This window comes from Hyla sarda, chromosome 7 (genome assembly GCF_029499605.1).
Source record: "Hyla sarda isolate aHylSar1 chromosome 7, aHylSar1.hap1, whole genome shotgun sequence".
Classification (NCBI taxonomy): Eukaryota; Metazoa; Chordata; class Amphibia; order Anura; family Hylidae; genus Hyla; species Hyla sarda.
Window position 1 is genome coordinate 184,664,369 of NC_079195.1, and position 27,966 is coordinate 184,692,334.

Here is a 27,966-nt window from a genome sequence, read left to right on the forward strand (position 1 = left end):
AAGGGGATGATGAAGGGGGGATGTGTGGGATGATGACAAGGGGATGATGAAGGGGGATGTGTGGGATGATGACAAGGGGATGATGAAGGGGGGATGTGTGGGATGATGACAAGGGGATGATGAAGGGGGGATGTGTGGGATGATGACAAGGGGATGATGAAGGGGGGATGTGTGGGATGATGACAAGGGGATGATGAAGGGGGGATGTGTGGGATGATGACAAGGGGATGATGATGAGGATGTTAATGACGGGTCTGGATGATGACAGGGGGGGATGAGGTATTTCCCACCCTAGGCTTATACTCGAGTCAATAACTTTTCCTGGGATTTTGGGTTGAAATTAGGGGTCTCGGCTTATACTCGGGTCGGCTTATACTCGAGTATATACGGTAAATACTTTTGCAGAGGGTTCCGAGTACATTGCCATAGTTGCCTTAATAAATTCAGGGGGGAGATGATATTTCCGCATATCCCCAATGTACACGGTTGAATGCCTTCTCCGCATCCAAAGAAAGGAGCAGAGAAGGCACTTGACCGTATTTTGCCCTTGCCATGATATCCATAAACCGCCTCGTTCCATCTAAAGTCTGTCTCCCCTTAACAAACCCAACTTGATCAGGGTGAATAATGTTAGGTAACACTTCCGCCAATCGTAGCGCTAGAATTTTTGAATAAACTTTAAGATTAGTATTTAATAAGGAAATTGGCCTGAAATTCATTGGGCATGTCAGGGGTTTCCCAGGCTTAGGAATAGTAAAAATAGTTGCCTCTAGCATTTCCGCGGGTATTTTGCCTGATTCTTGAATTTCCCTATATAATTCAGTGAGCTGAGGTGAGATTATTTTAATATGAGTTTTATATAAATCATTAATAAGCCCATCAGGGCCTGGGGCTTTCCCGGTTTTTAAACTTTTAATAACGTATGATACTTCTAATTCTGTAATTGTTCTTGATAAATTCTGGATATGGACTGGTGATAGAGATTTGGTTTTTATTCCTGCAAGGTAGGATTGAATAGCTGAGGATATAGGGTGATTAGTTTGGGTGTCTTCTAGTATCTTGTAAAGTGTTGAGTAATAAGTTGAAAATGTATCTGCTATTGCTTGAGGGTCATAGCTCCTGGATTCGTCTAGATTTTTTAAGAACGTAATTCTGGCTTTATCTTCTCTAGATTTAATTTGCCGGTCTAAATGTGCTCCTGCCTTATTAGATTGCCAATACGTCTGCAGCTTGAGTTTTTTCAAAGCCCCATGATATTTATAGAGATCCAGGAGGTGTAACCTCTCATTAAGTTTAGAAATTCGATCATTTAATTCCTTTAAAAAGTGCGATTTATTTTGTCTGTGTAGTTCAGTCAATTCTTGAGAGATTTGAGTTCTTTGCTTTAATGTTTCTTTTTTATTGTGGGCTGTTTGATTTATTAAATGGCCTCTTAGGTTTACTTTAAAAGCACACCAAAGGGTGGAGTGCTTAGAGACACTTCCAAGGTTATGCCTAAAAAAATAATTAATATTATTAGCTAAGTTCTTTTTCAAATCTGGATGTGTGATTATATAAGAATTAGCTCTCCAGATATTTTCCCGAAATTTGGGGGATGAGTCGTGTATAGTAACAGCAACCGGGGCGTGATCCGTCCAGGTTATCGTCCCTATAGACGAGTCACTCACCTTGGTAAGAAGCAATTCTGTAACTAGAATGTAATCAATGCTTATATATACCTTATGTCTGTGAGAAAAAAAAGGTTTAATCCTTTTTGGAAGGATGTTCTATTCTCCATACATCATATAGTTTATTTTTGACTAGTGTTTGAAACATATCCGTGGGCTCCTTGATTTCACTTAATGTGGTTGAATCCATCGAAGGCGATAAGGATGCATTGAAGTCTCCCAGTACTATAACCTTATGTTTTGTATGATAGAATTTGGTCGCTAATAAAGACTTTATAAAAGCTTCTTGGCCTTTATTTGGAGCATAAACCCCGATTATTGTGTAGGCAACACTATTAATCTTACAACTAAGACATATAAACCTACCCTTTTGATCTATTTCCACTTCAGCATCTGAAAGTGCTAATGTGTCTTTGATTACCAAAGCCACTCCACCCTTTTTCCTCGGAGCCGGGGCTGCAAAAATACAAGGAAAGCGTGTATCTAAAGATATCAGTTTGCGTCAGATGAGTTTCTTGGAGACACATAATGTCTGCATTCATACGAATGGCCTCATCCCACACCATTGAGCGCTTATATGGTGAATTTAAACCCTTACAATTAAGGGATACTATGCGAATTCCCATGAAGGGGGAATAAGGCCATTGGCCACTGAAGGTTATTGACCAGCCATCCAGTGATTCTGATAAATAACAGCAAAACCGCAGCATCTGTGTAAACTTTGGGGGACTCGTCAGTCACTTCGGGCAAAAACATAGATACTCCATTCCACTGACTGATGTGAGAGTGCCACATATGAAGGTCAGCTAAAGCTTCCACCCCCAAACAAACCTGACTGTTGGGGTTAGAGGCATCAGGAAGCAAGGTCAACAACCTGGAAAAAAACATCTGCCTTGCGGGATAATACACATTGCAAATGCCAGCATACCTAGTAGACTTTGGAGCTCAGCTTTTGTTGTGCCCTGTGTCCTTACAAATTTATGTATCGTGTCTTTAATACTGGATAACTTGTCTGCCGCCAAATAAGGTCATAATGTCTGTTGTGCGTATTTTGGACTTAAAACGCTGCAGCCAGATGCCAGCTAGGACTTAATAGGGAAATATATAACGGAAGTTTTTCTTCTATGGCATTTGTTTTAACCTTTAATTTTTAGGCTCAGTGGCAGTTTTCCAAAATTGCAGCATGTTGAGGGTATGGTGTTTTTCAGGAATATAACATGGGACCAAAAATCTGTAATTCAAGCCTTTTCTGATGCCCAATCATATATTCGCACACTGTGTCCGTCTGCTCCTGAGTCGGCTCCCTCCTTACCAAGCACACATCTGCTATAAATGCACGGCAGGCATTGTCAGGGAGTTAAGCAAATTAAGCAGTATAAAGTGTTACAAAATGTACAAAATAGGTTATCAGTTTAACGGCTCTAAGTCTCTTGCTTAAAATGTGGTGTATTTGTGGAGTAATCATAGAACATCAACAGTGAAAATGATAAAGATATCAGTTTACCTTAGAACTATCTATAAGATTACTTCTTAAAAAACAATATAATAATGAATCTAATTTTACATATTAGCTAAGTGGATCCTTATAGTCACTGAAGTAACCCAATGCAGACAAATCAGCAATGAATACAGATGTTTAGCTTAGGATAGCCAAAAGTTGATAAAGGGAAAGTTATCACAGATGTTCATGTGTCAAAATGTCCGTGTGGAAGTCCTCCAGAATATTCCACATGGACATTCTGCCACAGCAGAGGATACAGCAGAGTCCTATTGTTTTCAATGGGACTCTGCTGCACTGTGCACACAGTGCCATTTCCTCTGCAGATGCTTCTGCCACGGAAATCCTGATTCCAGTGACCACAAAAAGAATATGCATGTCTATTCTTTATGCAGAATTCTTTATGCATTTCCAAGTGGTCCTAGCGCTTGCCCAGACTTTCAATTGTGCAGAATGTCGGCAGATGTATTCCGGGCAGACATTCCACACATTTTTACGCACATACCTCCATACCTATAAGTAGAAGTGGCAGAGATAATCTAAGACACACTCGTGGCTGAATCAATACTCAGCAGCTGGATTGCTCTGTAGACGTCACAACCCTCTGCACATCCCGACACTGGTTGTGGCCTGCAGTGTGTGAAGAACATTTTGAATATATTTTGATTCAAAATGGGCATCAGGATGTAAGGTGAGGCCTCCTCTCATCATCCTAGTATGTCTACATCAAATAATTAGTTGTACAGCATTACTGGTATATACTTACCGTATATACTCGAGTATAAGCCGAGTTTTTCAGCACGATTTTTCGTGCTGAAAACACCCCCCTCGGCTTATACTCGAGTGAACTCCCCCACCCGCAGTGGTCTTCAACCTGCGGACCTCCAGAGGTTTCAAAACTACAACTCCCAGCAAGCCCGGGCAGCCATCGGCTGTCCGGGCTTGCTGGGAGTTGTAGTTTTGAAACCTCCGGAGGTCCGCAGGTTGAAGACCACTGCGGCCTTCAACATCATCCAGCCCCCTCTCACCCCCTTTAGTTCTGAGTACTCACCTCCGCTCGGCGCTGGTCCGGTCCTGCAGGACTGTCCGGTGAGGAGGTGGTCCGGTGGGATACTGGTTCCGGGCTGCTATCTTCACCGGGGAGGCCTCTTCTAAGCGCTTCGGGCCCGGCCTCAGAATAGTCACGTTGCCGTGACAACGACGCAGAGGTGCGTTCATTGCCAACGTACTCCTGCGTCATTGTCAAGGCAACGCCTCTATTCCGGGCCGGAAGCGCGGAGAAGAGGCGCCCCCGGTGAAGATAGCAGCCCGGACCACCTCCCCACCGGACAGCCCTGCAGGACCGGACCAGCGCCGAGCGGAGGTGAGTACTCAGAACTAAAGGGGGTGAGAGGGGGGCTGGATGATGTTGAAGGCCGCAGTGGTCTTCAACCTGCGGACCTCCGGAGGTTTCAAAACTACAACTCCCAGCAAGCCCGGACAGCCGATGGCTGCCCGGGCTTGCTGGGAGTTGTAGTTTTGAAACCTCTGGAGGTCCGCAGGTTGAAGACCACTGAGGGCGAATGATGAGAAGAGGATGATGAAGGGGGGGTGTGGGGATGATGAAGGGGGGTGGGGATGATGAAGGGGGGGTGTGGGATGATAAGGGGATGATGAAGGGGGGATGTGCGGGATGATAAGGGGATGATGAAGGGGGGATGTGTGGGATGATAAGGGGATGATGAAGGGGGGATGTGTGGGATGATAAGGGGATGATGAAGGGGGGATGATAAGGGGATGATGAAGGGGGGATGTGTGGGATGATGACAAGGGGATGATGAAGGGGGGATGTGTGGGATGATGACAAGGGGATGATAAAGGGGGGATGTGTGGGATGATAAGGGGATGATGAAGGGGGGATGTGTGGGATGATGACAAGGGGATGATTATGAGGATGTTAATGACGGGTCTGGATGATGACAGGGGGGGATGAGGTATTTCCCACCCTAGGCTTATACTCGAGTCAATAACTTTTCCTGGGATTTTGGGTTGAAATTAGGGGTCTCGGCTTATACTCGGGTCGGCTTATACTCGAGTATATACGGTATATATGTCAGCATTATTGATCACACACTATGGTGACCCATGTGTGGACCTCCTCAAATTTGTGGGAGGAGATTATGCACAGTGAGACCACAATTTTTTTTTATATAACTGTTTTATTTATTGTTTTCATCAGGTTTTTGTAAGATACAAAACAATAAAAATATAGAAAAGACAATAACAAGTCAAGGGCAGTGTCACGATGCCGGCTGGCAGGTAGTGGATCCTCTGTGCCAGAGAGGGATTGGCGAGGACCGCGCTAGTGGACCGGTTCTAAGTCACTACTGGTTTTCACCAGAGCCCGCCGCAAAGCGGGATGGTCTTGCTGCGGCGGTAGTGACCAGGTCGTATCCACTAGCAACGGCTCACCTCTCTGACTGCTGAAGATAGGCGAGGTACAAGGGAGTAGACAGAAGCAAGGTCGGACGTAGCAGAAGGTCGGGGGCAGGCGGCAAGGTTCGTAGTCAGGGTGGATAGCAGAAGTTCTGGTACACAGGCTTTAGACACACAAAACGCTTTCACTAGGCACAAGGGCAACAAGATCCGGCAAGGGAGTGCAAGGGAGGAGACCAGATATAGCCAGGGAGCAGGAGGAAGCCAATTAAGCTAATTGGGCCAGGCACCAATCATTGGTGCACTGGCCCTTTAAGTCTCAGGGAGCTGGCGCGCGTGCGCCCTAGAGAGCGGAGCCGCGCGCGCCAGCACATGACAGCAGGGGACGGGAACGGGTAAGTGACCTGGGATGCGATTCGCGAGCGGGCGCGTCCCGCTGTGCGAATCGCATCCCCAACGGCCATGACAGTGCAGCGCTCCCGGTCAGCGGGACCGACCGGGGAGCTGCAGGGAGAAAGACGCCGTGAGCGCTCCGGGGAGGAGCGGGGACCCGGAGCGCTAGGCGTAACAGTACCCCCCCCCCCTTAGGTCTCCCCTTTTTTTTGTCCGGTGACTGCCTCCCCTGGGATGAGGACACCGGAAAGGAATGGATGGTTTCCTCAATGGCAGGCAGTACAGCAGGAGTAGGAATGGGGTGGGAGGGCAGAGGGTGAAGCTTGGCACGGGGCAGGGAGACACAAGGACGGGAGCCATGAGGGGACACAGCGGCTTGCCTGATGGGACTGGGAGGGGGGGAGAGGCATTTCCTGTGGCAGGCAGAGTCCCTAACGACCTTAGGGGGACCGGATACAGGAGGAACCACAGGGTCACGGCAGGGAGTACTGGGAACCGGTTTAAGGCAGTCCTTGGAACAAGAGGGACCCCAACTCTTGATCTCCCCAGTGGACCAGTCCAGGGTTGGGGAATGGTGTTGAAGCCAAGGTAGTCCAAGGAGAATTTCGGAAGTGCAATTGGGAAGGACCAAAAATTCAACTTTCTCGTGATGAGGTCCGATGCACATTAGGAGGGGCTCCGTGCGGTAACACACGGTGCAATCCAACCTGGCACCGTTGACCGCGGAAATGTGGAGTGGCTTGACAAGACGGGTCACCGGAATGCGGAATTTATTCACCAAGGACTCCCGAATAAAATTCCCAGAGGCACCAGAGTCCAGGCAGGCCACGGCTGAGAGGGAAGAGCTGGCTGAAGTAGAAATCCGTACAGGCACCGTGAGACGTGGAGAAGCCGACTTAGCATCAAGAGACGCCACACCCACGAGAGCTGGGTGCGAGCGTGCGTTTCCCAGACGTGGAGGACGGATAGGGCAATCCACCAAAAAATGTTCGGTACTGGCACAGTACAGACAAAGATTCTCTTCCTTACGGCGATTCCTCTCTTCCAGGGTCAGGCGAGACCGATCCACTTGCATGGCTTCCTCGGCGGGAGGCCTAGGCGCAGATTGCAGTGGAGACTGTGGGAGAGGTGTCCAGAGATCTAAGTCTTTTTCCTGGCGGAGCTCTTGATGTCTCTCAGAAAAACGCATGTCAATGCGAGTGGCTAGATGAATGAGTTCATGCAGGTTAGCAGGAGTTTCTCGTGCGGCCAGAACATCTTTAATGTTGCTAGATAGGCCTTTTTTAAAGGTCGCGCAGAGGGCCTCATTATTCCAGGATAGTTCAGAAGCAAGAGTACGGAATTGTATGGCGTACTCGCCAACGGAAGAATTACCCTGGACCAGGTTCAGCAGGGCAGTCTCAGCAGAAGAGGCTCGGGCAGGTTCCTCAAAGACACTTCGAATTTCGGAGAAGAAGGAGTGTACAGAGGTAGTGACGGGGTCATTGCGGTCCCAGAGCGGTGTGGCCCATGACAGGGCTTTTCCAGACAGAAGGCTGACTACGAAAGCCACCTTAGACCTTTCAGTAGGAAACTGGTCCGACATCATCTCCATGTGCAGGGAACATTGCGAAAGAAAGCCACGGCAAAACTTAGAGTCCCCATTAAATTTGTCCGGCAAGGACAGGCGGAGGCTAGGAGTGGCCACTCGCTGCGGAAGGGGTGCAGGAGCTGGCAGAGGAGATGATTGCTGCTGAAGTTGGTGCACAATGGTGGACACTTCCGACAGCTGGTGGGTTAGATGGGCGATCTGTCGGGATTGCTGGGCGATCACCGTGGTGATATCCGAGATATAAGGCAGAGGGACCTCAGCGGGATCCATGGCCGGATCTACTGTCACGATGCCGGCTGGCAGGTAGTGGATCCTCTGTGCCAGAGAGGGATTGGCGAGGACCGCGCTAGTGGACCGGTTCTAAGTCACTACTGGTTTTCACCAGAGCCCGCCGCAAAGCGGGATGGTCTTGCTGCGGCGGTAGTGACCAGGTCGTATCCACTAGCAACGGCTCACCTCTCTGACTGCTGAAGATAGGCGAGGTACAAGGGAGTAGACAGAAGCAAGGTCGGACGTAGCAGAAGGTCGGGGGCAGGCGGCAAGGTTCGTAGTCAGGGTGGATAGCAGAAGTTCTGGTACACAGGCTTTAGACACACAAAACGCTTTCACTAGGCACAAGGGCAACAAGATCCGGCAAGGGAGTGCAAGGGAGGAGACCAGATATAGCCAGGGAGCAGGAGGAAGCCAATTAAGCTAATTGGGCCAGGCACCAATCATTGGTGCACTGGCCCTTTAAGTCTCAGGGAGCTGGCGCGCGCGCGCCCTAGAGAGCGCAGCCGCGCGCGCCAGCACATGATAGCAGGGGACGGGAACGGGTAAGTGACCTGGGATGCGATTCGCGAGCGGGCGCGTCCCGCTGTGCGAATCGCATCCCCAACGGCCATGACAGTGCAGCGCTCCCGGTCAGCGGGACCGACCGGGGAGCTGCAGGGAGAAAGACGCCGTGAGCGCTCCGGGGAGGAGCGGGGACCCGGAGCGCTAGGCGTAACAGGCAGTCTCATTAGCAAACCATCGAGATCAGGCATATAGGATTGTGTAATTAACATCCTAGGATAAGAGCTCATTAAGACTTTATATCTATCAGAGGAGTTATAATGTAGCAAAAATGGAACTGTCATTACATACGAAATCTCAACTAGGTTCCTAAGAGACGCAGGAAATTTCCAAAAGTACATGTCAAATACATAAAAAAGAAATAAGTGGGACAAGGAAGAGTAAGATATGAGACCACAATTTATATGTGAATCATCCCTGTGGGCAACTTCCTGAATATAGGATTAATATATGTGATCTTCTCAACTGCTGAAATATCTATAATGCAATTCATATCTTTAAGCTAGAGGTCGTATGTTTTGCAATATCATAAAAAAAAACACACAGGTATTATTAACTATGCAGATTTATTGGTTATGATTAATAAACAAAATGACTATATAAAGACACAGATTATACATATATCCATATAGAACATTATTGAAGCATTATTTAATATATAAGCGCAATGACTACATATATGAAACGTGTAAAATAAGAAACGTATAGAACATATATAGAAGCACACTAAGCTTATGCAGACAGTAGCTACCATATATACTCGAGCATAAGCCGAATCGTGCTGAAAATGCCCCCCTCGGCTTATACTCAAGTGAACTCTCCGCCTGTCAATCCCTTTCAGTGGTCTTCAACCTGCGGACCTCCAGATGTTGCAAAACTACAACTCCCAGCATGCCCAGGCATGCTGGGAGTTGTAGTTTTGAAACATCTGGAGCTCCGCAGGTTGAAGACCACTGCCGGGCCTTCGTCATCATCCAGACCCCCCCCCCCCCTTTAGTTTTCTACTCACCTCCCCTCGGTGGGAAGGAAGGGTGAGCTGGTCCTGGTCATCTATGCTGCAGGGACCGTCCGGTGGGGAGGGTTAGTCGTTCCAGGCTGTCCATCTTTACCAGGAGGCTCCGGGCCCGGCCCCGGACTAGTGACGTTGCCTTGACGATGACGACACACAGGGACGTTCATGCGCAGGGACGTCCCTGTGCGTCGTCGTCAAGGCAACGTCACTAGTCCGAGGCCAGGCTCGGAGCGGAGAAGAGGGCCTCCCGGTGAAGATGGACAGCCCGGAACGACTAACCCTCCCCACCGCATGCTGGGAGTTGTAGTTTTGCAACATCTGGAGCTCTGCAGGTTGAAGACCCCTGATTGAAGGGATTGACAGGCGGTGATAATGAAGGGAGGGGGGGTCTGGATGATGACGGGGGTCTGGATGATGCCAGGGTGATGATGACGGGGGTCTGGATGATGACAGGGTGATGATGACGGGGGTCTGGATGATGACAGGGTGATGATGACGGGGGTCTGGATGATGACAGGGTGATGATGACGGGGGTCTCGATGATGACAGGGTGATGATGACGCGGATCTGGATGATGACAGGTGGGGGATGATGTATTTCACACCCTAGGCTCATAGTCGAGTCAATAACTTTTCCTGGGTTTTTGGGGTGAAATTAGGGCCTCAGCTTATATTTGGGTCGGCTTATACTCGAGTATATACGGTATACTGTAGAGGCTAGAAAATTACAGTAAATATAAGTGACTGTGTTGTACACACACCAGTCATTAAATCTATGGCATCACTCCCCGAGAAAATATTATACCAAGATGAATACAGAACGGGCATCCCCCCTACTCTTTAGATATAGGAAATACAAGTGACACAATCGTTAAAGGGGTACTCCGGTGGAAAACTTTATTTATTTTTTTTTATTTTTTTATCAAATAGTGCCAGAAAGTTAAACAGATTTGTAAATTACTTCTATTAAAAAATCTTAATCCTTCTAGTACTTATTAGCGGCTGTATACTACAGAGGAAATTCTTTTCTTTTTGGATTTCTTTTCTGTCATAACCACAGTGCTCTTTGCTGACACCTCTGTCCATGTGAGGAACTGTCCAGAGCAGGAGACAATCCCCATAGCAAAAATTTACTGCTCTGGACAGTTGCTAAAATGGACAGAGGTGTCAACAGAGAGCACTGTGGTTGTGACAGAAAATAAATCCCAAAAGAAAAGAATTTCCTCTGTAGTATGCATTTGCTAATAAGTACTGGAAGGATTAAGAATTTTTAATAGAAGTAATTTACAAATCTGTTAAACTTTCTGGCACCAGTTGAATAAAAAAAAAAAAGTTTTCCACCGGAGTACATCTTTAACACTATTGGTGGATATAAGTGATGCAATCATTAACATTAGCCCATCTGCCTAACCATACACAACCAGTACAACAATTTAGATACAGCACAATATATATCTAACTGTACTAAATTTGACAGGAGCTCCTATTAGGAACTCCGTGGATATATGTTTATTTATGACAAATAAGGTAGCGAAGGATCGGCAACTATGCTACATGTGCACTAATGTTAAAGCGTTGATACGCATAGGCCATGCCCCCCCTCTGCAGATGAAAGTTGGATGATCTATATACTAAACTTGCTACAATCTCAATGGAGATTTAATATCTATTCGCTATCTCAATTGCCATAATAACATCCACATCTTAACTCTGATTCTTACATTTAAGAGTTAACTTACCAGTTGCATGTCCAAAATAGCTACTGTATATAGAAACAAAGAAGCAAGGAAGCGACATAATGGCCCACATTTACTTCTGCAAACCCAACATGTTTTGTCGGGTTGTGCGCCAGATTCTGGCGCATTGCACCCGAAATTCTGTCTGCACAGAATTTGTGCCAGAATTTAAACCAGAATTGAGAAAACCCGACTAACTCTCCATTTTACTGAGAAAAAGGGGCGTGACCATCGGGAAAAGGAGGCATGACCAACGAAAAGGGGCGTGTTCCCAACATTTTCACAAAAAAACAACATATTTACTAAGGTTTCCACAGAAAATGTGGTGGATTTGAACTGAGGAAAACCCGACAGATCAGAGCATGTGTTAAAAAAAAAAAAAAAAAAGCAAAATGTAGGGAAAAGTGCAAAATGCAGGGAAAGCTTAGTAAATATCGTGGGAAAAAAATTGTAAGGAATTAAAACCCACAAAGAAACCTACACTCCACTCTTAGTAAATCAGGGCCAATATGTAACTATGGTATAGTTACCGGGTTTCTATCCATGACACACAGCAGTACCTGCGACGGTCTCTCAGGGCCCTCATCTTGGCATGCCCCCCCCCCCCCTTGGGGCTGGTGGAGACGTCTTACTACCTCATGGCATCTTCTGGTGTCCTCTGTTCCCATCAACCGGCGTTACCTCCTGTCCCCAGGTGCTTTTATGATCTCTTGCTGTCAATCAAACAACCCCGTGGTACGGACTTCTTAACCAATGGGAATAAATGGCCTTCCCTAGGACCGAGGAACACATAACAACCATACCCCCCCCCCCGTGACAGCACTGTGCAAATTCCCCTGCAGATGGCGCTATGCAGTATCACCAACTACAGGAAAAATACAAATGACCACACAGATATGAGTCATGGGACCTCTACCAGTATGTCAACAACAGTCATATATTTTTGCTTTGTTCGACAACAGCGGCCATCTTGTCTCAGTAATCGTGGGATTTGGCTGTAACCTTTACATTGTTTTGGAACTTTTTCATTATCGGCCTTTTGTTATTGTAGAAATGGGAACATGCTAGAATTGATGTCAGCGTATTCCAAGTAACACAATTTTATGTATTTTAGATGACTTATCAGAGATAGTGTTGAGCACAAATATTCGAACAGCAAATTTTTACCGCAAATGTCGGCACTTTGCGATTTCGCGAATATTTAGAGTATAGTGAAATATATTTGTTATGACGAATATATATATATTTTTATATATATATATATTTAATTATATACAATGATGTGTACTGTGTAAATAAAAAGTGAAAATCCCTCCCTGCTTCCAGCTTGTGGTCCAAAAGAAGGCTCCAATATTATTTACTGTGTGTAGGGGTCTCCCTACATGTCCTGGCTGATAGTGATTTCGGACTCATGCAGGACTGGCATGAGCCCGAAATCTCAGACTGCGGCTGGGACACGTTACAAGCACAGCACTGCTCCCGCCTGTCCATCAGACAAGCGGGAGTGAGCGCTGTGCCGGCAGCAGCTGCAGACATGGCCAGCCGGCTGGGGACAAGTGAGGGAGCTGTGTGTAAGAAGTTCTCACCTTCTCCGGACCGGCCTGCAGCTGTAAGCTCCGTTGCTCTCCCAAGTCCAGGCTACAATGTGAAGTGAGGGCAGAAGTGCCCCCCCCCCCCAGCAGGCTTCAGTGACGTAGTGCCTGCTGGGGCACGCCCCCTTCCTCCCCTCACACACAGCAGGAGACTGAGCTGACAAATAGCTCAGGAAAAAGGTATTTTTAGGGGGTTTTGAGAAAAAAATAATTACAGGAATAGACAGAGACAGATGGGGAGGGGGGATTATGGAGAGTTTAGATGATGATAGGTACTCTTTAAAATTATACCTTAGTGGAGGAGGACTTCAAGTCCCAAAGGGCTAAGAAAGCAACTGTGGTTTCCAAAAGCATCCTTCAGCCTAAATCACACTAAACTGAACGGTACCTTTTATATCACCTGTTTGTTCAGGCAACCACTTCATCCTTGAAAGTGTGGTGGTTAACACTCCTGGCATCATGAACTCTAGTCACAGACACAACAACCTTAACCTACACAACACGCCACCATTAAGTCACCACAGTTGTTTATGGCATAGTCTACCTAGGCCAAATATGAAACTCAATGTACTAGACAGTCAGAGACATAACAACTAAAACATTGCTCTAATAACTGAATAACTCTTTTAGATTGCACAATTGTGTTTGAGTGGAAGGCTGAGGAGAAAGACAGGGTAATACCCAACTTGTTAGAAAAAGTTATCTTCAGAACTGTACTCCCCAGTCAGATACAATGTTTTCAGGGATACCATGCAGCCATACCACTTGATCAATGTAATATTGATAATTCTTTAGCAATAGGTTATGGATAAGATGGCACATTTTACTGTATCTGAAAACTACCACCCAGATAACACTCTTCCCCGAAGACATATCATAAAGTCCATTGAAATATGAGATCAAGGCTGTTTAGGAGTAAGTAAAGGGCACAGTTCACCAGTGGGATGAACTCTGGGGTTTTTGGCTTGGGCACAAATTTCACATGCTGTGACATATGCAACAATAGCGCTAGCCATGCTTGGCTTAATAATTTATTATTAACAGTCTGTTTCGGTGTACAAAAAATAGTCATGGCTTTGTCGAGTTAGGCTGGGTTCACACCATGTTTTTGCAATACAGTACCTGTATCAGGTTTTTGATAAAAACACAGATTCCTCAAAACCTGACTAAACTGTAGCAAAAAGTGTGTACAAATTTTAATCCGTATATGGTTGAAGACCGTATACGGTTTGAAAAATTATGTCCGTTGCATCAGTTTTTTTAAGAAAAAAAGGTATACGTTTTTAACTTTTCATTCCATTATGAATAAAGTTTCACTTGTTTGATTGAAATTCCAAGAAAAAAACTGTGCAAAGTTAAAAACCATATGGTGAAAACCGGATGGAACCATATGCAAAGTTCCCATTGACTCCCATGTAAAAAAAAAAAAAAAAAGTATACGTATACGCTTCAATACGGTTTTTCACCCGGACCAAAAACCGTGGTAGGCTACGGTTTTGGGTACGGGAAAAAACTGATAAAACCGTACAGGATGCAAAATGGACACAACCTGATGCATCTTTTGACATACGGTTTTCGATGGAGAGTCAATGCATACGGTTTTCAATATGGTTCCGTACGGTTTTCAAATTGAAAACGTATGCGGGAACTGTATTGCAAAAACGTGATGTGAACCCAGCCTGAGTCAGGAGGTTGGTTACTGACAAGCAAATCTTTCAGTGTGTCTGAAAGTCCTTGGTGGAACTGACATCTTAACGCTGGATCGTTCCATTGTAAGGACATGCACAGGACTCCTCTGTAGACATACGTCCCTGGCAGAGAGTAACTAATTGGGACTCTGTCAACTTCATATAACAATCCTAACACATGAAAAAAATCTGTTGACTAATGTTAGTTCAAGAGAGTTTGGTGAGTGGGAAAAAAACACTTCTGGGGTTCTCCTTTATTAGTGCCACACATTATACAATATTCAGATATTTAGTGCCCGATAAATTGCCCTGTTAGTTTTTTGTTTTTTTAAAGGGATGTGGCTAGGCATCGTGTGTTATTATCACAGTTTTTTCAAAGGATTATCACAATTTTCTGGTGTACAAAAGTGTTGCAGTTAATACCAAATTAGCCTGGTATTAAACAACAGCAATGATGTGCTGTTTTTTTTTTGTTTGTTTGTTTTAGACACGGGACAAACTTGCCCCAAATTTTCCAAAACCGTGCCCCACTTCTGAAAATCTGGTGCTGATATCACTACAAATGGCGCTAATAAAACAGCACTTATTAAACAGGTCTTTGAATAAGCCCCCCATAGTGTCCATAATGGAACACGTGGACCAGAAAAAGCATAATTAGGCCTGTGATTCTGTAATGTGTAGGGGTTAGTGCAGCCCTAAGCTATTCCAGCCAAGTGTCCATGTCGTCTTGTACAATCCACCCTAATTGGTGGCCCCTAACAGGTCCCTGTGCTAAGTGTACGAGACAGATATGAAAAAGGATAGAACGAACTAGCATGTCAATGTCTAAGTCAGAAACCAAAGTGTAATCAGAGTCAAGCCAGGGGTCAAAATCAGAGGAAAGCATCAGAACCAAGAAAGAATCCAAAAACAGTACCAGAGAGCAAGCTGGGTCAGAACAGGAGGTCTCTTCAGGTCCAAGTCAGAATCTAAAAGGCATAACATTTCTTTTCAGACATCAGCTCATCAGTTGTTGTTAGGTGACTGTCTCCTAACATAAAATACACTTTCCTTTCAGCAGATACAAATATAATACACAAAAATCTTAAGTCAACCAGAGTGGCAGCCACTTTTATGAATCAGCTGTCTCTTCTGATTTAGAAGAGAATGTATGGAGTGCAAACTTGGAATGCCACCTGTCCCCCACTTACCTAGTTGAGAGGACCTGGAAGTAATTGTGTGATATAAAGCATTTACTGGATAATTGGACCATATAGCAACTATATTCTTACACAATTGTGTAAAATAGAAAAATATTACAAAATAGTATTTGACGAGGATGGGAGAGATAAAAAGAGACAGGGGGCGCTCCCTTGTAGTGAATATCGACACAACTCGAGCACCTAAGTGATATACTCACCTATGAGGTGATGACGTTTTGTTTCCACGGCTGTTGTAGGTCGTGGCGATTGAACTTCACTTGGTTGAATAAAAGTGGAGCTGCTGCACTCGGACCGATTGTGGGTTTCCAACGTGGGCCCAGCTTAGAAATGTGAGAGTTAATTGGAAAAGGCAGTCTTGGAGGCGCTGCTCAGGGTTGTACACAATGAAACCGACGCAGACCAGCACAGGACAATAAATATTTTATCGAGAAATATGGACAACGCGTTTCGGCACTCAAGGGTGCCTTTCCCAGGTCCAATTTGGCAGTCCACTTTTTTGCAGTAGGTACCTTTGAAAGTGTGCTGGTGGGGATCCTGTCTGTGTGGCGGTGCCGGCATGGTCTGTGCCTCCAAGACTGCCTTTTCCAATTCACTCTCACAAAAATAGTATTTGGCTATATTAAAACTACTCTTCAAAGCTAGGCCAATACAGTACTACACCAGATAACTGGCTGATGAAAGAGAGTCCAACCGCTGGGAACTTCACCAATCCTGAAAATAGAGGTCAATTGTCCTCAAATGAATGAAGGGGCAGCAGGCATGCTTCAAAGCTCCATTCATTTTGAATATACTTCTGAATATTGTTGACCTCAGTGCTCTGCAATGTTCAGAAACTGCAGAGAATGAATGGTTCATTTAAGGACAACTGATCTCCCAGCAATCAAACCCCCCACGGGTCAACTAGTTACCCACTATCCTGGAGATATGGAATATTTGACCTTGGAATAACCCCTATTTAGCCCATTTCTATGTGTGTTTTGTTGAAATTTGTATTCCTGGTGGTCAGACATACTGTATAAATATTTTAGGGTAAAGCCTCAGGTGGTCAGTGATGCCTTCAACATTGAATTTAAAGGGGCATTCCAGGAAAAAACTTTTTTATATGTCAACTGGCTCCAGAAAATTAAATATATTTGTAAATTACTTCTATTAAAAAATCTTAATCCTTCCAATAATTATTAGCTGCTGAAGTTGAGTTGTTCATTTCTGTCTGGCAACAGTGTTCTCTGCTGACATCTCTGCTTGTCTCGGGAACTGCACAGAGTAAAAGAGGATTGCTATGGGGATTTGCTTCTACTCTGGACAGTTCCAGAGACAGGTGTCATTAGAGAGCACTTAGACAGAAAAGAGCAACTCAACTTCAGCAGCTCATAAGTACTGAAAGGATTAAGATTTTTTAATAGAAGTCATTTACAAATCTGTTTAATTTTCTGAAGCCAGTTGATATATACCCCCTTTAAGTAGGATAACCCCTTTTAAGTAGTCATTGAGAAACAGAGAATTTAGGAATGGTGGTCCATTTGCTTTTTGATCATACCTGAGAGCCCAGTGACTAATCATCTTAGTCAGGGGTCCTCAAACTACGGGCCACGGGCCACATGTGGCCCGCCGAGGACATTTATCCGGCCCGCCACTGCCTGGGACATCCCTGTGTCCCGAAAGATGTTTTCGGGACACAGGGATGCGCTCTCGGAGGCCCCGCGTTTACTTTAAAAACACAGGGGCCGCCGGGAAGGTGGCGCACGCAGGGACGTCACTGACGCCGAGCGTGCGCCCATAGCAACGGAGCGCGGAGGAGCAGGGCAGTGATGGGAACATGTGCAGGCCAGCTAGGTAAGTGTTACCTTCGGTCCCGGGACTTACTGCTATGTCCGGACCGGAGGAGCGGTGGTCGGAGCACTGAAGTGGGGCAGAACATAGGCATACAGCCTCCAGCCATACACTGTATGGCTGGAGGCTGTATGTCTATGGGGGAAAATACTGCACCTAATGTGGGGGAACTATACTGCACCTAATGTGGGGGAACATGCTGCACCTAATGTGGGGGAACATTATACTGCACCTAATGTGGGGAGCTATACTGCACCTAATTTGGGGGATCTATACTGCACCTAATGTGGGGGAACATGCTGCACCTAATGTGGGGAGCTATACTGCACCTAATTTGGGGGATCTATGCTGCACCTAATTTGGGGATCTATACTGCACCTAATGTGGGGTAACATGCTGCACCTAATGTGGGGAGCTATACTGCACCTAATGTGGGGGAACATTATACTGCACCTAATGTGGGGAGCTATACTGCACCTAATGTGGGGGAACATTATACTGCACCTAATGTGGGGGAACTACACTGCACCTAATGTGGGGAACTATACTGCACCTAATGTGGGGGACTATGCTGCACCTAATGTGGGGGAACATTATACTGCACCTAATGTGTGGAACTACACTACACCTAATGTGGGGGACCATACTGCACCTAATGTGGGGGAACATTATACTGCAACTTATGTGGGGGAACATTATACTGCACCTAATGTGGGGGAACATTATACTGCACCTAATGTGGGGGAACATTATACTGCACCTAATGTGGGGGAACATTATACTGCACCTAATGTGGGAGAACATTATACTGCACCTAATGTGGAGGAACTGTACTGCACCCAATGTGGGGGAACTGTACTGTACCTAATGTGGGGGAGCTGTACTGCACCTAATGTGGGGGAACTGTACTGCACCTAATGTGGGGGAACTGTACTGCACCTAATGTGGGGGAACTGTACTGCACCTAATGTGGGGGAACTGTACTGCACCTAATGTGGGGGAACTGTACTGCACCTAATGTGGGGGAATTGTACTGCACCTAATGTGGGGGAATTGTACTACACCTAATGTGGGGGAATTGTACTGCACCTAATGTGGGGGAACTGTACTGCCAACCCTAATGTGTGGGAACTACAACCTAATGTGGGGGGATCTACACTGCCAACCTAATGTGGGGGGAACTGTGCTGCGTACTTAAAGTGGTAGTCCACTAATAAGATATATAAGTGTGCATAGGAATTTGTTCATGTTTTGTTATCTATAGTCTGGCCCTCCAAGGGTCTGAGGGACTGTGAACTGGCCCCCCGTTTAAAAAGTTTGAGGACCCCTGATCTTAGAGGTCCAAAACAGCCCCCTAATCTTTTCTTCTCTATTTGAACATGTTATACACTAAAGAAATTTCTCTACTGAATACTGAATTGAATTTGACCCAATTGTCATATGCTTTGGTTTACATTTTTGAACACCGTTACATTGAGGTTCTTTCACTTATGTAATCGACATGTGTGTACCGAGATTATACTATCTGCACCTTGTGCAATTTTACTCTTTCTCTATCAAGTTCTAATATACCTTAAACCACAACTTCCCAAAATTCATCTATAAATAGAAAATTTGGTTTATAAAACAAGAAATTATCTGAAGAGCATAATAATTCTGAAGCTACAAAGGGCTCTAATCTCCAAAAAGGTAAATCAACTTAGTTTAAATGTTGATCCCAAATATTTAAGAAAAGACGTTGATTTGAGGAACATTTTATTTTCTTAACAGACATGTTGCACCTACTGCTGTTGCTTCTTGTGGGGACCATCTCCGCTGAAAAGTCTGGTGAGTCTCCTATTTGAAATTGAGTAAATGTTATTATTTGTTGTCTGTGAAAATGGGTAGTATCCCTGAATATATACTTTATAAACTTTTAGGGACCTACAGTGACCATTTTCTTACCTGTGAGCTCTTTGATGTTCAGAAGCCTTCCTTGGCCCTAAAATTAGTCCCGATTAAAACATTAAAGGATTCCTGTCATTACTTTCATGCTGCCGAAACCTCAGAGTTGTCGGTGTTGCCCCCAGTCTCTTCAGCCTGCCCAGCCAGCCTTGACTGATTCATCTCTCCCCATATTCAAACAGGGAAAGGTCTATCAGTCAAGGCTGGTGGGGCAGGAAGAAGCCTCTAGGGGACACCCTGGGGACTTGTGGTTCAGGCAGAGAATCAAAGAGATAACAGGTTCCCTTTAACTATTGGTCACGGAAGAGGTAGAGGAGGAAGATGAAGCTGCATTTTTTTTCTACGTATGTGTGTGTCTGTGCGGCTGCATGCTATATCCATATAAAAATCTGTCGATCAAGCAGATCCAGTCAGGAAGAAGCCCAAATGTGATGTCCTTGAGCCTTGCATACAATTACACTGTGTGTATTACATCATTTCAAGAAAAAACAACATTTGATATTATCAGGGAGCCTGTTGGCATTACATGCTGCCTGTGGTGATGGCAGCATAAATAGCTGGAATATACACATCCAAGAAGGAAAAATCGGAGCACATACCAATAATGTTGATTGCCGTTGTAACTTTATTTCATATCTTCAATTCGGGGTATGCGGTAGAGGGAGGGTGGACGGAAAGCTGGTTGGGGAACGTCAGGCTTGGCCTGACGTTCCCCAACCAGCTTTCCGTCCACCCTCCCTCTCCCTCTACCGCATACCCCGAATTGAAGATATGAAATAAGGTTACAACGGCAATCACCTTACTGGTATGTGCTCCGTTTTTTCCTTCTTGGATGTGTATATGTGCTTTACCTTACCGCTGCATCGTGAGCACTACCATTTTATGCCGAAGGGGTTCAGCGTGTGTCTAGGTGTATAGGATCCAACAGCTGGATTACAGCAAGGGATCCACTTGTGTAGCGGTGCCGAATATATCTTTTGCTTTGTTCTAAATAGCTGGAATGTTTCCACTAAAGGGGTCATCTAGCCTTTTAAAATTGATGTTATGTCCATATCAATGTTGGATCTGCAGAAGTCCCACTCCTGCACTTCTTTCTCAATCAGCACATTGAGGAAGCCATGACCTTTGTGCACCATGCAAGTAAATGCGACAATGCAATATCTTGCACTGCTATTGCTAATACTGTAGTGTTTTCAAACACGTATAAACCTAAAGGTGAACACTAAAGAGATTGCAGCACTTGTACGAGCACCATGGCCTCTTCCAATAGCTGGGGGTGCCAGGAGTCAGATCTCTGCCAATGTAATTTTGATGGCCTATCATGAGGATGGGTTATCAGTTTTTAAAGACTGGATAACCCCTTTGAATAGACACTTCTGTTGACCAGAGTAGTTACCTAATGCTTCTCCCATGGGAAAATTTGTAACAGGGTTCTTCAACTATAACAGGTCATTTGTTGTACTGGACCCTTAGGCCATGTTAACATGGCGTAAAATCTGCAGAATTCCCCCAGAAAACAGGGTGGACATTCCACACAGTTGATTAATCCAGCAGGCACTAGGACCTCTTGGAAATGCACCGTCTCATAGACCACAATGCATTTCCAAGCGAAATCTGCAGAAAGAATAGACATGTCTATTCTTTCTGGTGATGCCAGAATCAGGATTTTCATGGCAGAAACACCTGCCTTGCAAATTCCACCGTGTGAACAGTGCATGTCATTCAAATGAATGAGACGCTGCTGCAGCAGAATGTCTGTGCGGAATATTCCGATGGAATTCTGCATGGATATTCCGTCATGTAAACATACCCTTATATTGGACAGAGAGACCTTTTAGGATCCCTCAGACCCTAGGAGCTGGGTGTGACTAGAGTCTTTGCACTACATAAGGAGAAAACCCTGTTATTAAACTTAGAGATGTGTCCGCACTTTAACTTTATACTTAATATCAATTGAAATGCTGCCAAATATACAGTAAGTCTGATTCTCATTCTGTGTACGCTTTAGGTGATTGTCCTCAGGAAGATCTAGACAGATCAATTGTTCCAGATGTCAAACTGAATAAATGTAACATGCCTGAGATCCTTGACAATACCCCTGTAGGTGACTGCCCAAAGGAGACATATCATAATGTCTCACTGGATTTACAGTGCGGATCTAAACATGGCAATATGTGCCCTGGCAAAGCAACATGCCACATTCGTCTCTTCACTAGTCCGATGATCTTTCTATTCGCTCAGGTTTGTGTCAATTATTTTTTGGGTATAGCTCATGAAGTTTTTAGGATTTATCACATTAAGTGCTTAAAGGGGTACTCCTGTGGGAAACTTTTTTTGAAATCAACTGGTGCAAGAAAGTTAAACAGAATTGTAAATTACTTCTATTAAAAAATCTTAATCCTTCCAGTACTTATTAGCTGCTGAATACTACAGAGGAAATTCTTTTCTTTTTGGAACACAGAGCTCTCTGCTGACATCACGAGCACAGTGCTCTCTGCTGACATATCAGTCCATTTTAAGAACTGTCCAGATTAGGAGAAAATTGCCATAGCAAACATATGCTGGTCTGGACAGTTCCTAAAATGGACAGAGATGTCAGCAGAGAGCACGGTGCTTGTGATGTCAGCAGAGAGCTGTGTGTTCAAAAAAAGAAAAGAATTTCCTCTGTACAATCAATGCCCTAAAATAATTCCATTTTATTGTTGATTTAGGCTTACTGTCGATGTTACCGTGGAAGTCTAAGCTCCATACACAGCTCCTGCGTTAATAATGGAGTGAGAGCTATGGCACAAAGCTCATGTGGTAACCGCTATGGATGGGTATGGATTGGTGTCTATAAACCTTACAACGTAAGTATCTGGGAAGGGCTGGCAGATTTTGCCCTAGAAAACGTCCATAATGTTACTTCAAAATTTCTTCTGAAACTAAATCTTGACACAATGAGAAATAAATAATATCACATTGTCATACCTGGAGGTGGAACCTGGAGGCCACCCAACACTCCATTCAACCAGCTGTTCAGCAGAGCCCTGGCACTGGCCTATACACAGTACACAGGGGCCAGTGGCTGTTGACTCCATTCAGTGTGTAGTGACCATGCAGCTATACTCCTGTTGAAATGAACAGGTGCTGACCTACAGTAACCAGGTATGGACACTATACAGTGAACAGAGCCAACTTCATCTGGACCCATTGACTGTGTATATGCCGGGGCTCTGCCGAACAATTAATCGGTGGTGGTTCCAGACTCCGGACGATCAGCGGTGAGATATAATAAGGATATCCCATCCATCATTTTCACCTGGATAATAACATACAAGATAACTGTACACATAAGGTAACTGTTGGCCAATCTCTCCCGATCACCCCAGACAATGACAGACTGGACTTCCTGGGGTTCATCATAGGAAATATTTTAGTGTTAATTTTGCACACCCAGGGTTTAAAGTGTACCTGTCATCAACAAAAACTTTTTATATAATGTAGAAAATACCATTCTATGTATATTTGTAATATAAGTTGTGAAAAAATGCTGTCTCTGCAGCTATTGCCTGTGTGTGTCTATGAGGAGTCCAAATACAGGAAGTGAAGGCAGGACAAGCAGGAATCTGTGCAGGCTCCTGGCTTGTCAATCATCCTCAGGTGTGAGCCAGGGGCGTGTCATAGAGCCTCACTGCACAGAGTCCTGTTTGTCCTCAGTGTACAGAGCCCTGCTTGTCCTCAGTGTCCAGAGCCTTGCTTGTCCTCACTGCACAGAGCCCTGCTTGTCCTCGCTGTACAGATCCCTGTTTGTCCTCACTGCACTGAGCCCTGCTTGTCCTCAGTGTACAGAGCCCTGCTTGTCCTCAGTGTACAGAGTCCTGTTTGTCCTCAGTGTACAGAGCCCTGCTTGTCCTGAGTGTACAGAGCCCTGCTTGTCCTCACTGCACAGAGCCCTGCTTGTCCTTAGTGTACAGAGCTCTGCTTGTCCTCACTGCACAGAGCTCTGCTTGTCCTCAGTGTACAGAGCCCTGCTTGTCCTCAGTGTACAGAGTCCTGTTTGTCCTCAGTGTGCAGAGTCCTGCTTGTCCTCAGTGTACAGAACCCTGCTTGTCCTCACTGCACAGAGCCCTGCTTGTCCTCACTGCACAGAGCCCTGCTTGTCCTCACTGCACAGAGCCCTGCTTGTCCTCAGTGTACAGAGTCCTGTTTGTCCTCAGTGTACAGAGCCCTGCTTGTCCTTAGTGTACAGAGCCCTGCTTGTCCTCAGTGTACAGAGCCCTGCTTGTCCTTAGTGTACAGAGCCCTGCTTGTCCACCTTCACTTTCTATATTTAGACTCCTCATAGAGACACACAGGCAATACCTGCAGGGACAAAAATATACACGTTTTAACCAATGTTTATTACAAATATACATATAATGGTATTATCTGCATTATATAAAAAAAGTTTGTTGATGATGGGTACACTTAAATATAATATCTTTGATTGGTTTTAAAATCTTCTGATAGACCTCTGGGCTCCTATACCAGGGCTACATTATTGAGACACAGCTAGGGATAATTAGAGGATACTCTGGTATTCTGCTGAGCATGCATTTGTTCTGAATGTGAGAGAGGAAAAAGCCCCTGCCAGACATCTCTGAAAAAGAGGACAGTTAAAGGGGTACTCTGGGGAATTTTTTTTTTTTTTTTTTTATCAACTGGTGCCAGAAAGATTTATAGATTATTTATTTTTAAAAATCTTAATTCTTCTAGTACTTAACAGAGAGCACTGTGGTCAGACTGAAAAGAACTACACAACTTCCTCTGTAGTATACAGCAGCTGATAAGTACTGGAAGAATTAATATTTTTACATAGAAGTAATTACAAATCTGTTTAACTTTTTTGCACCAGTTGATTTGAATTTTTTTTCCACCGGAGTACCCCTTTAACAAAAAATGGACCAAAAACATGAGTTCGTTCGAATTTAACATTCTTAATCCTTCTTTTTCCCGACATCTGCTGTCGGGGGTAGTCAAAAACCAACCACACACATTATATGGTCGGCCAGTTACACATTTGTCTGCCAACACATCTATGGCCAGCTTACAGTACAAAGCAACTGTATAGAGAATCCATAATAACCCAGTGTTGTGGTGTTTATAGGTGTTGGAATGTTGACTGTTTGTCTCTCATGCAGAGTTGTCATTATTTGAATGCGGATGGGAGTAGATTGGACTATACAAACTGGGCCTGTGGAAACCCCAATAGGTGTGGAGCCTGGTGCACTGCTCTTAACTTGTCAAGTAAGTAGACAGGAGATAAGCAAATGTTTTCAAATCAGCTAGTGCCAGACAATTATACAAATTTGTAAATTGCTTCTATTTAAAAATCTTAATCCTTCCAGTATGTATCAGCTGCTGTATGCTCCAGAGGAAGTTGTGTAGTTCTCTCCAGTCTGACCACAGTGCTCACTGCTGACACCTCTGTCCGTGTCTGGAACTGCCTAGAGTAGAAGCAAATCCCCATAGCAAACCTCTCCTGCTCTGGACAGTTCCTAACATGGACAGAGGTGTCAGCAGAGAGCACTGTGGTCAGACTGGAAAGAACCTCACAACTTCCTCTGGGGCATACTGGAGCTGCTAAGTACTGGAAGGGTTAAGAACAGAAGTAATTGACAAATCTTTATAACTTTTTGGCACCAGTTCATTTGAAAAAAAAAATGTTGACACTGGAGTATCCCCTTAATGAGTTACCACACTATTTTACACCATATATATATATATATATATATATATATATATATATATATATATATATCACTTCTTAAAGATTACCTAGGTTCCTATAATGCAGTGAGGCAAGTTATTTTTCCTTCATGCACACACACCCTACATGCATACTTACCATATTCATATACTAACATGCAGGCACACATATATTCACACATCCTAACCAAAAAGCAGGTTAATGAAGGTGGCAGACCATCTACCAGCAAATGCCATCACCACGCCATATTACACAGGTGAATGCCGATATCATCCCATATCATCCATATGGCTAATCGGTTGTCAGCCACATATCTCTTATTACGTGCGGAGATGTTTGGCCGTCGGGCACATATCTCCCCATATAATAAGGTATGTGCGGCTGCCAACTGATTACAGCAAAGGGCCACACAAATTATACAAAGATTGTTCGTACTCCCCTCCCTGCCCAATGCTCAAGCCTTGCAAAGTCTCTGTAAGGCTATGTTCACATGGCGGAAATTCTGTGATTCCGCTCAAATTCCATACTGCATAGCTTGCTGCAGAATTGTTGCAGTTTTGCAAAAATTGATCAGAATTTGAGAAGAATTTCGTAGGAATTTATGTGTGCTCAATAAAAGCCCCATTGGCTTTAATTGGATTCCGCCAGGAATTCAGAAAAATTCAAAGACATGATTAAAGGGGTACTCCGGCCCTAGACATCTTATCCCCTATCCAAAGGATTGGGGATAAGATGTCTGATCGCGGGGGTCCCGTTGCTGGGGACCCAGCAATCTCTCATGCAGCACCCACCTGTCATCAGTCTTGCGGAGCAAAGATCACTCCGTGTCTGATGACACGATACAGGGGCCAGAGAATCCTGATGTCACAGCCCCACCCCCTCAACGCAAACCTATGGGGAGCATGGTGGCCGTCACACCCTCTCCCATAGGTTTGCATTGAGGGGACGGGGCATGACGTCACAAGGGGGCGTAGCCATGATGTGAAAATACTCCGGCTCCTGTAGCGTGAGTCATCAGACACGGAGCGTTCTTTGCCTCGTGGGGCTGATGACAGGGGGTGCTGCATGAGAGTTTATCCCCAGTGGCAGACCTCCGCGATCAGACATCTTATCCCCTATCCTTTGCATAGGGAATAAGATGTCTAGGGCCAGAATACCCCTTTAATGTTTTTGCAGAATCCAGAAAGCAGCATTTCCACTGCAGAATTTCCGCCATGTAAATGGGGTAACAAAATCACCATTCAACACAATGGAGGGGTTATTCACTAATTTGATTTCAATGTTTTTTTTTGTCGTGTTTTGGCAGCTGAATTTTGGCGGATGTCATGTGCTGCAAAATTTGCGCCAAAAATAAAAATTGAAACTCGACCGTCACCCCATTTTTCCCTCACAAGAAAAAACTGTAAAAAGGGCATCTCCCTCACAAAATGGGCGTGTTCCAGATAAAGGGGGCGTGTTCCCAACATGTTTACTAAGGTTTACACATAAAAAGCGGTGGATTTGAGCTCTGAAAAATTTAGGACTGTTGCAAATAAAAGCAAAACGTAGGGAAAAATTTGTAAATACTGTGGAAAAAATACCTGTAAGGGAAAAAAAACACACAGAAAACTACATTAACTCTTAGTAAAGCAGGGCCAATGTGTAGTAAATATTGAAAAATTTCCTAGTGAACTTTTTCCAGCAGATTCTGCTAGGAAATTCTGCTGTGTGAACATAGCCTAAAAGAGGACTAATCTACATGATCGGTGCTTGTTTACTATGCAGGGTCAGGTCATGTTATAGGGCCCTTAATGATCAGGGACTGTCAGATATCAATGTATAACAGAATTAAAGGGGTACTCCACTGGCCAGCGTTCAGAATATTTAGTTCCAAGCGCTTTGTGTGCGCTGTGATGGTTGGCCCACCCCCTCATGACATCACACCCCGCCCCTCGATGCAGATCTATGGGAGGGAGCATGGCCGAAACCCCCCTCCTCCCGTAGATTTGCAGTGAGGGAGCAGAGTGTGAGAGGGCGTGGCTGACCCCCGCAGGACGCACACAGCGCTCGGAACTAAATGTCACGAATGCTGGCCAGTGGCGTACCCCTTTAAATTCAATGGGATTGACAGCAGAATCCTGAACAATCTCTGAAAAAGTTTCTCAACATTTTCTTGACGATTTTACTCGTGTTGTGTATTTTTTCTGTAAAAAGTGTTGGATATAATCTGTTCCATCATTCACGCATGATTCTTTTTTACTTTTCAGATGGCCAGTGGTATTCTATCAATTGCTGCTATACCTTGCCTTTCGTCTGCACCTTCTAACAGCAACCGCATCTAATTCTGGTTACATATACATTGCCACCACTTCTCGCTCTGAAGCTTCTGTTGAAAGTCTAAAAAGTATCACATGAGCCATTGTTTTTTATTTTAGTGATTCTTCTCATATCTATTCTCTGACTTTTCATACTGCACCGTGTTTTTAAGCAGATCATATTCAAAAATCCAATAAAAAATAAGGCATTTTCAAAATATTGTTACAGTTTAATTATAATTATTTTTTTTTATGTGGTCGGGGTTTGTTTGTTTTTTTGCCCATATCATGCACACTCACTATCACTGGTCCTGCAGCGTCATTTGTTTTATTCCAGCACAGCTGCATCCATTTGTCTCATTACTTTAATTTGGTCATGTGATCACAATCCTGACTTTACAATTCTTCCAATAACTAAAGGTTCCAATGAAATGTCACTCTGACTTCCTGTGGACATATTCTTCCTACTAGTTCTTCCTACTTCCTTCTAGACCCCTACGCACCCCATCCATCTGCTATCTCTATTTGATCAGGGTATTT

General features: G+C 44.7%; 1 protein-coding gene across 1 annotated transcript in view; it reads left to right on the forward strand.

Annotated features, from left to right (window-relative positions):
• Positions 1 to 27,626, forward strand: part of LOC130282112 (bone marrow proteoglycan-like) — a 54,348-nt gene extending 26,722 nt beyond the window's left edge. The window contains exons 2-6 of the mRNA XM_056530016.1: positions 19,228 to 19,284; positions 21,410 to 21,642; positions 22,113 to 22,250; positions 24,564 to 24,669; positions 27,379 to 27,626. Coding sequence (XP_056385991.1) covers positions 19,228 to 19,284; positions 21,410 to 21,642; positions 22,113 to 22,250; positions 24,564 to 24,669; positions 27,379 to 27,437 — 593 coding nt within the window. The 3' untranslated portion in view covers positions 27,438 to 27,626. The remainder of the gene's footprint in view (positions 1 to 19,227; positions 19,285 to 21,409; positions 21,643 to 22,112; positions 22,251 to 24,563; positions 24,670 to 27,378) is intronic.
• Positions 27,627 to 27,966: the final 340 nt, after the last annotated feature.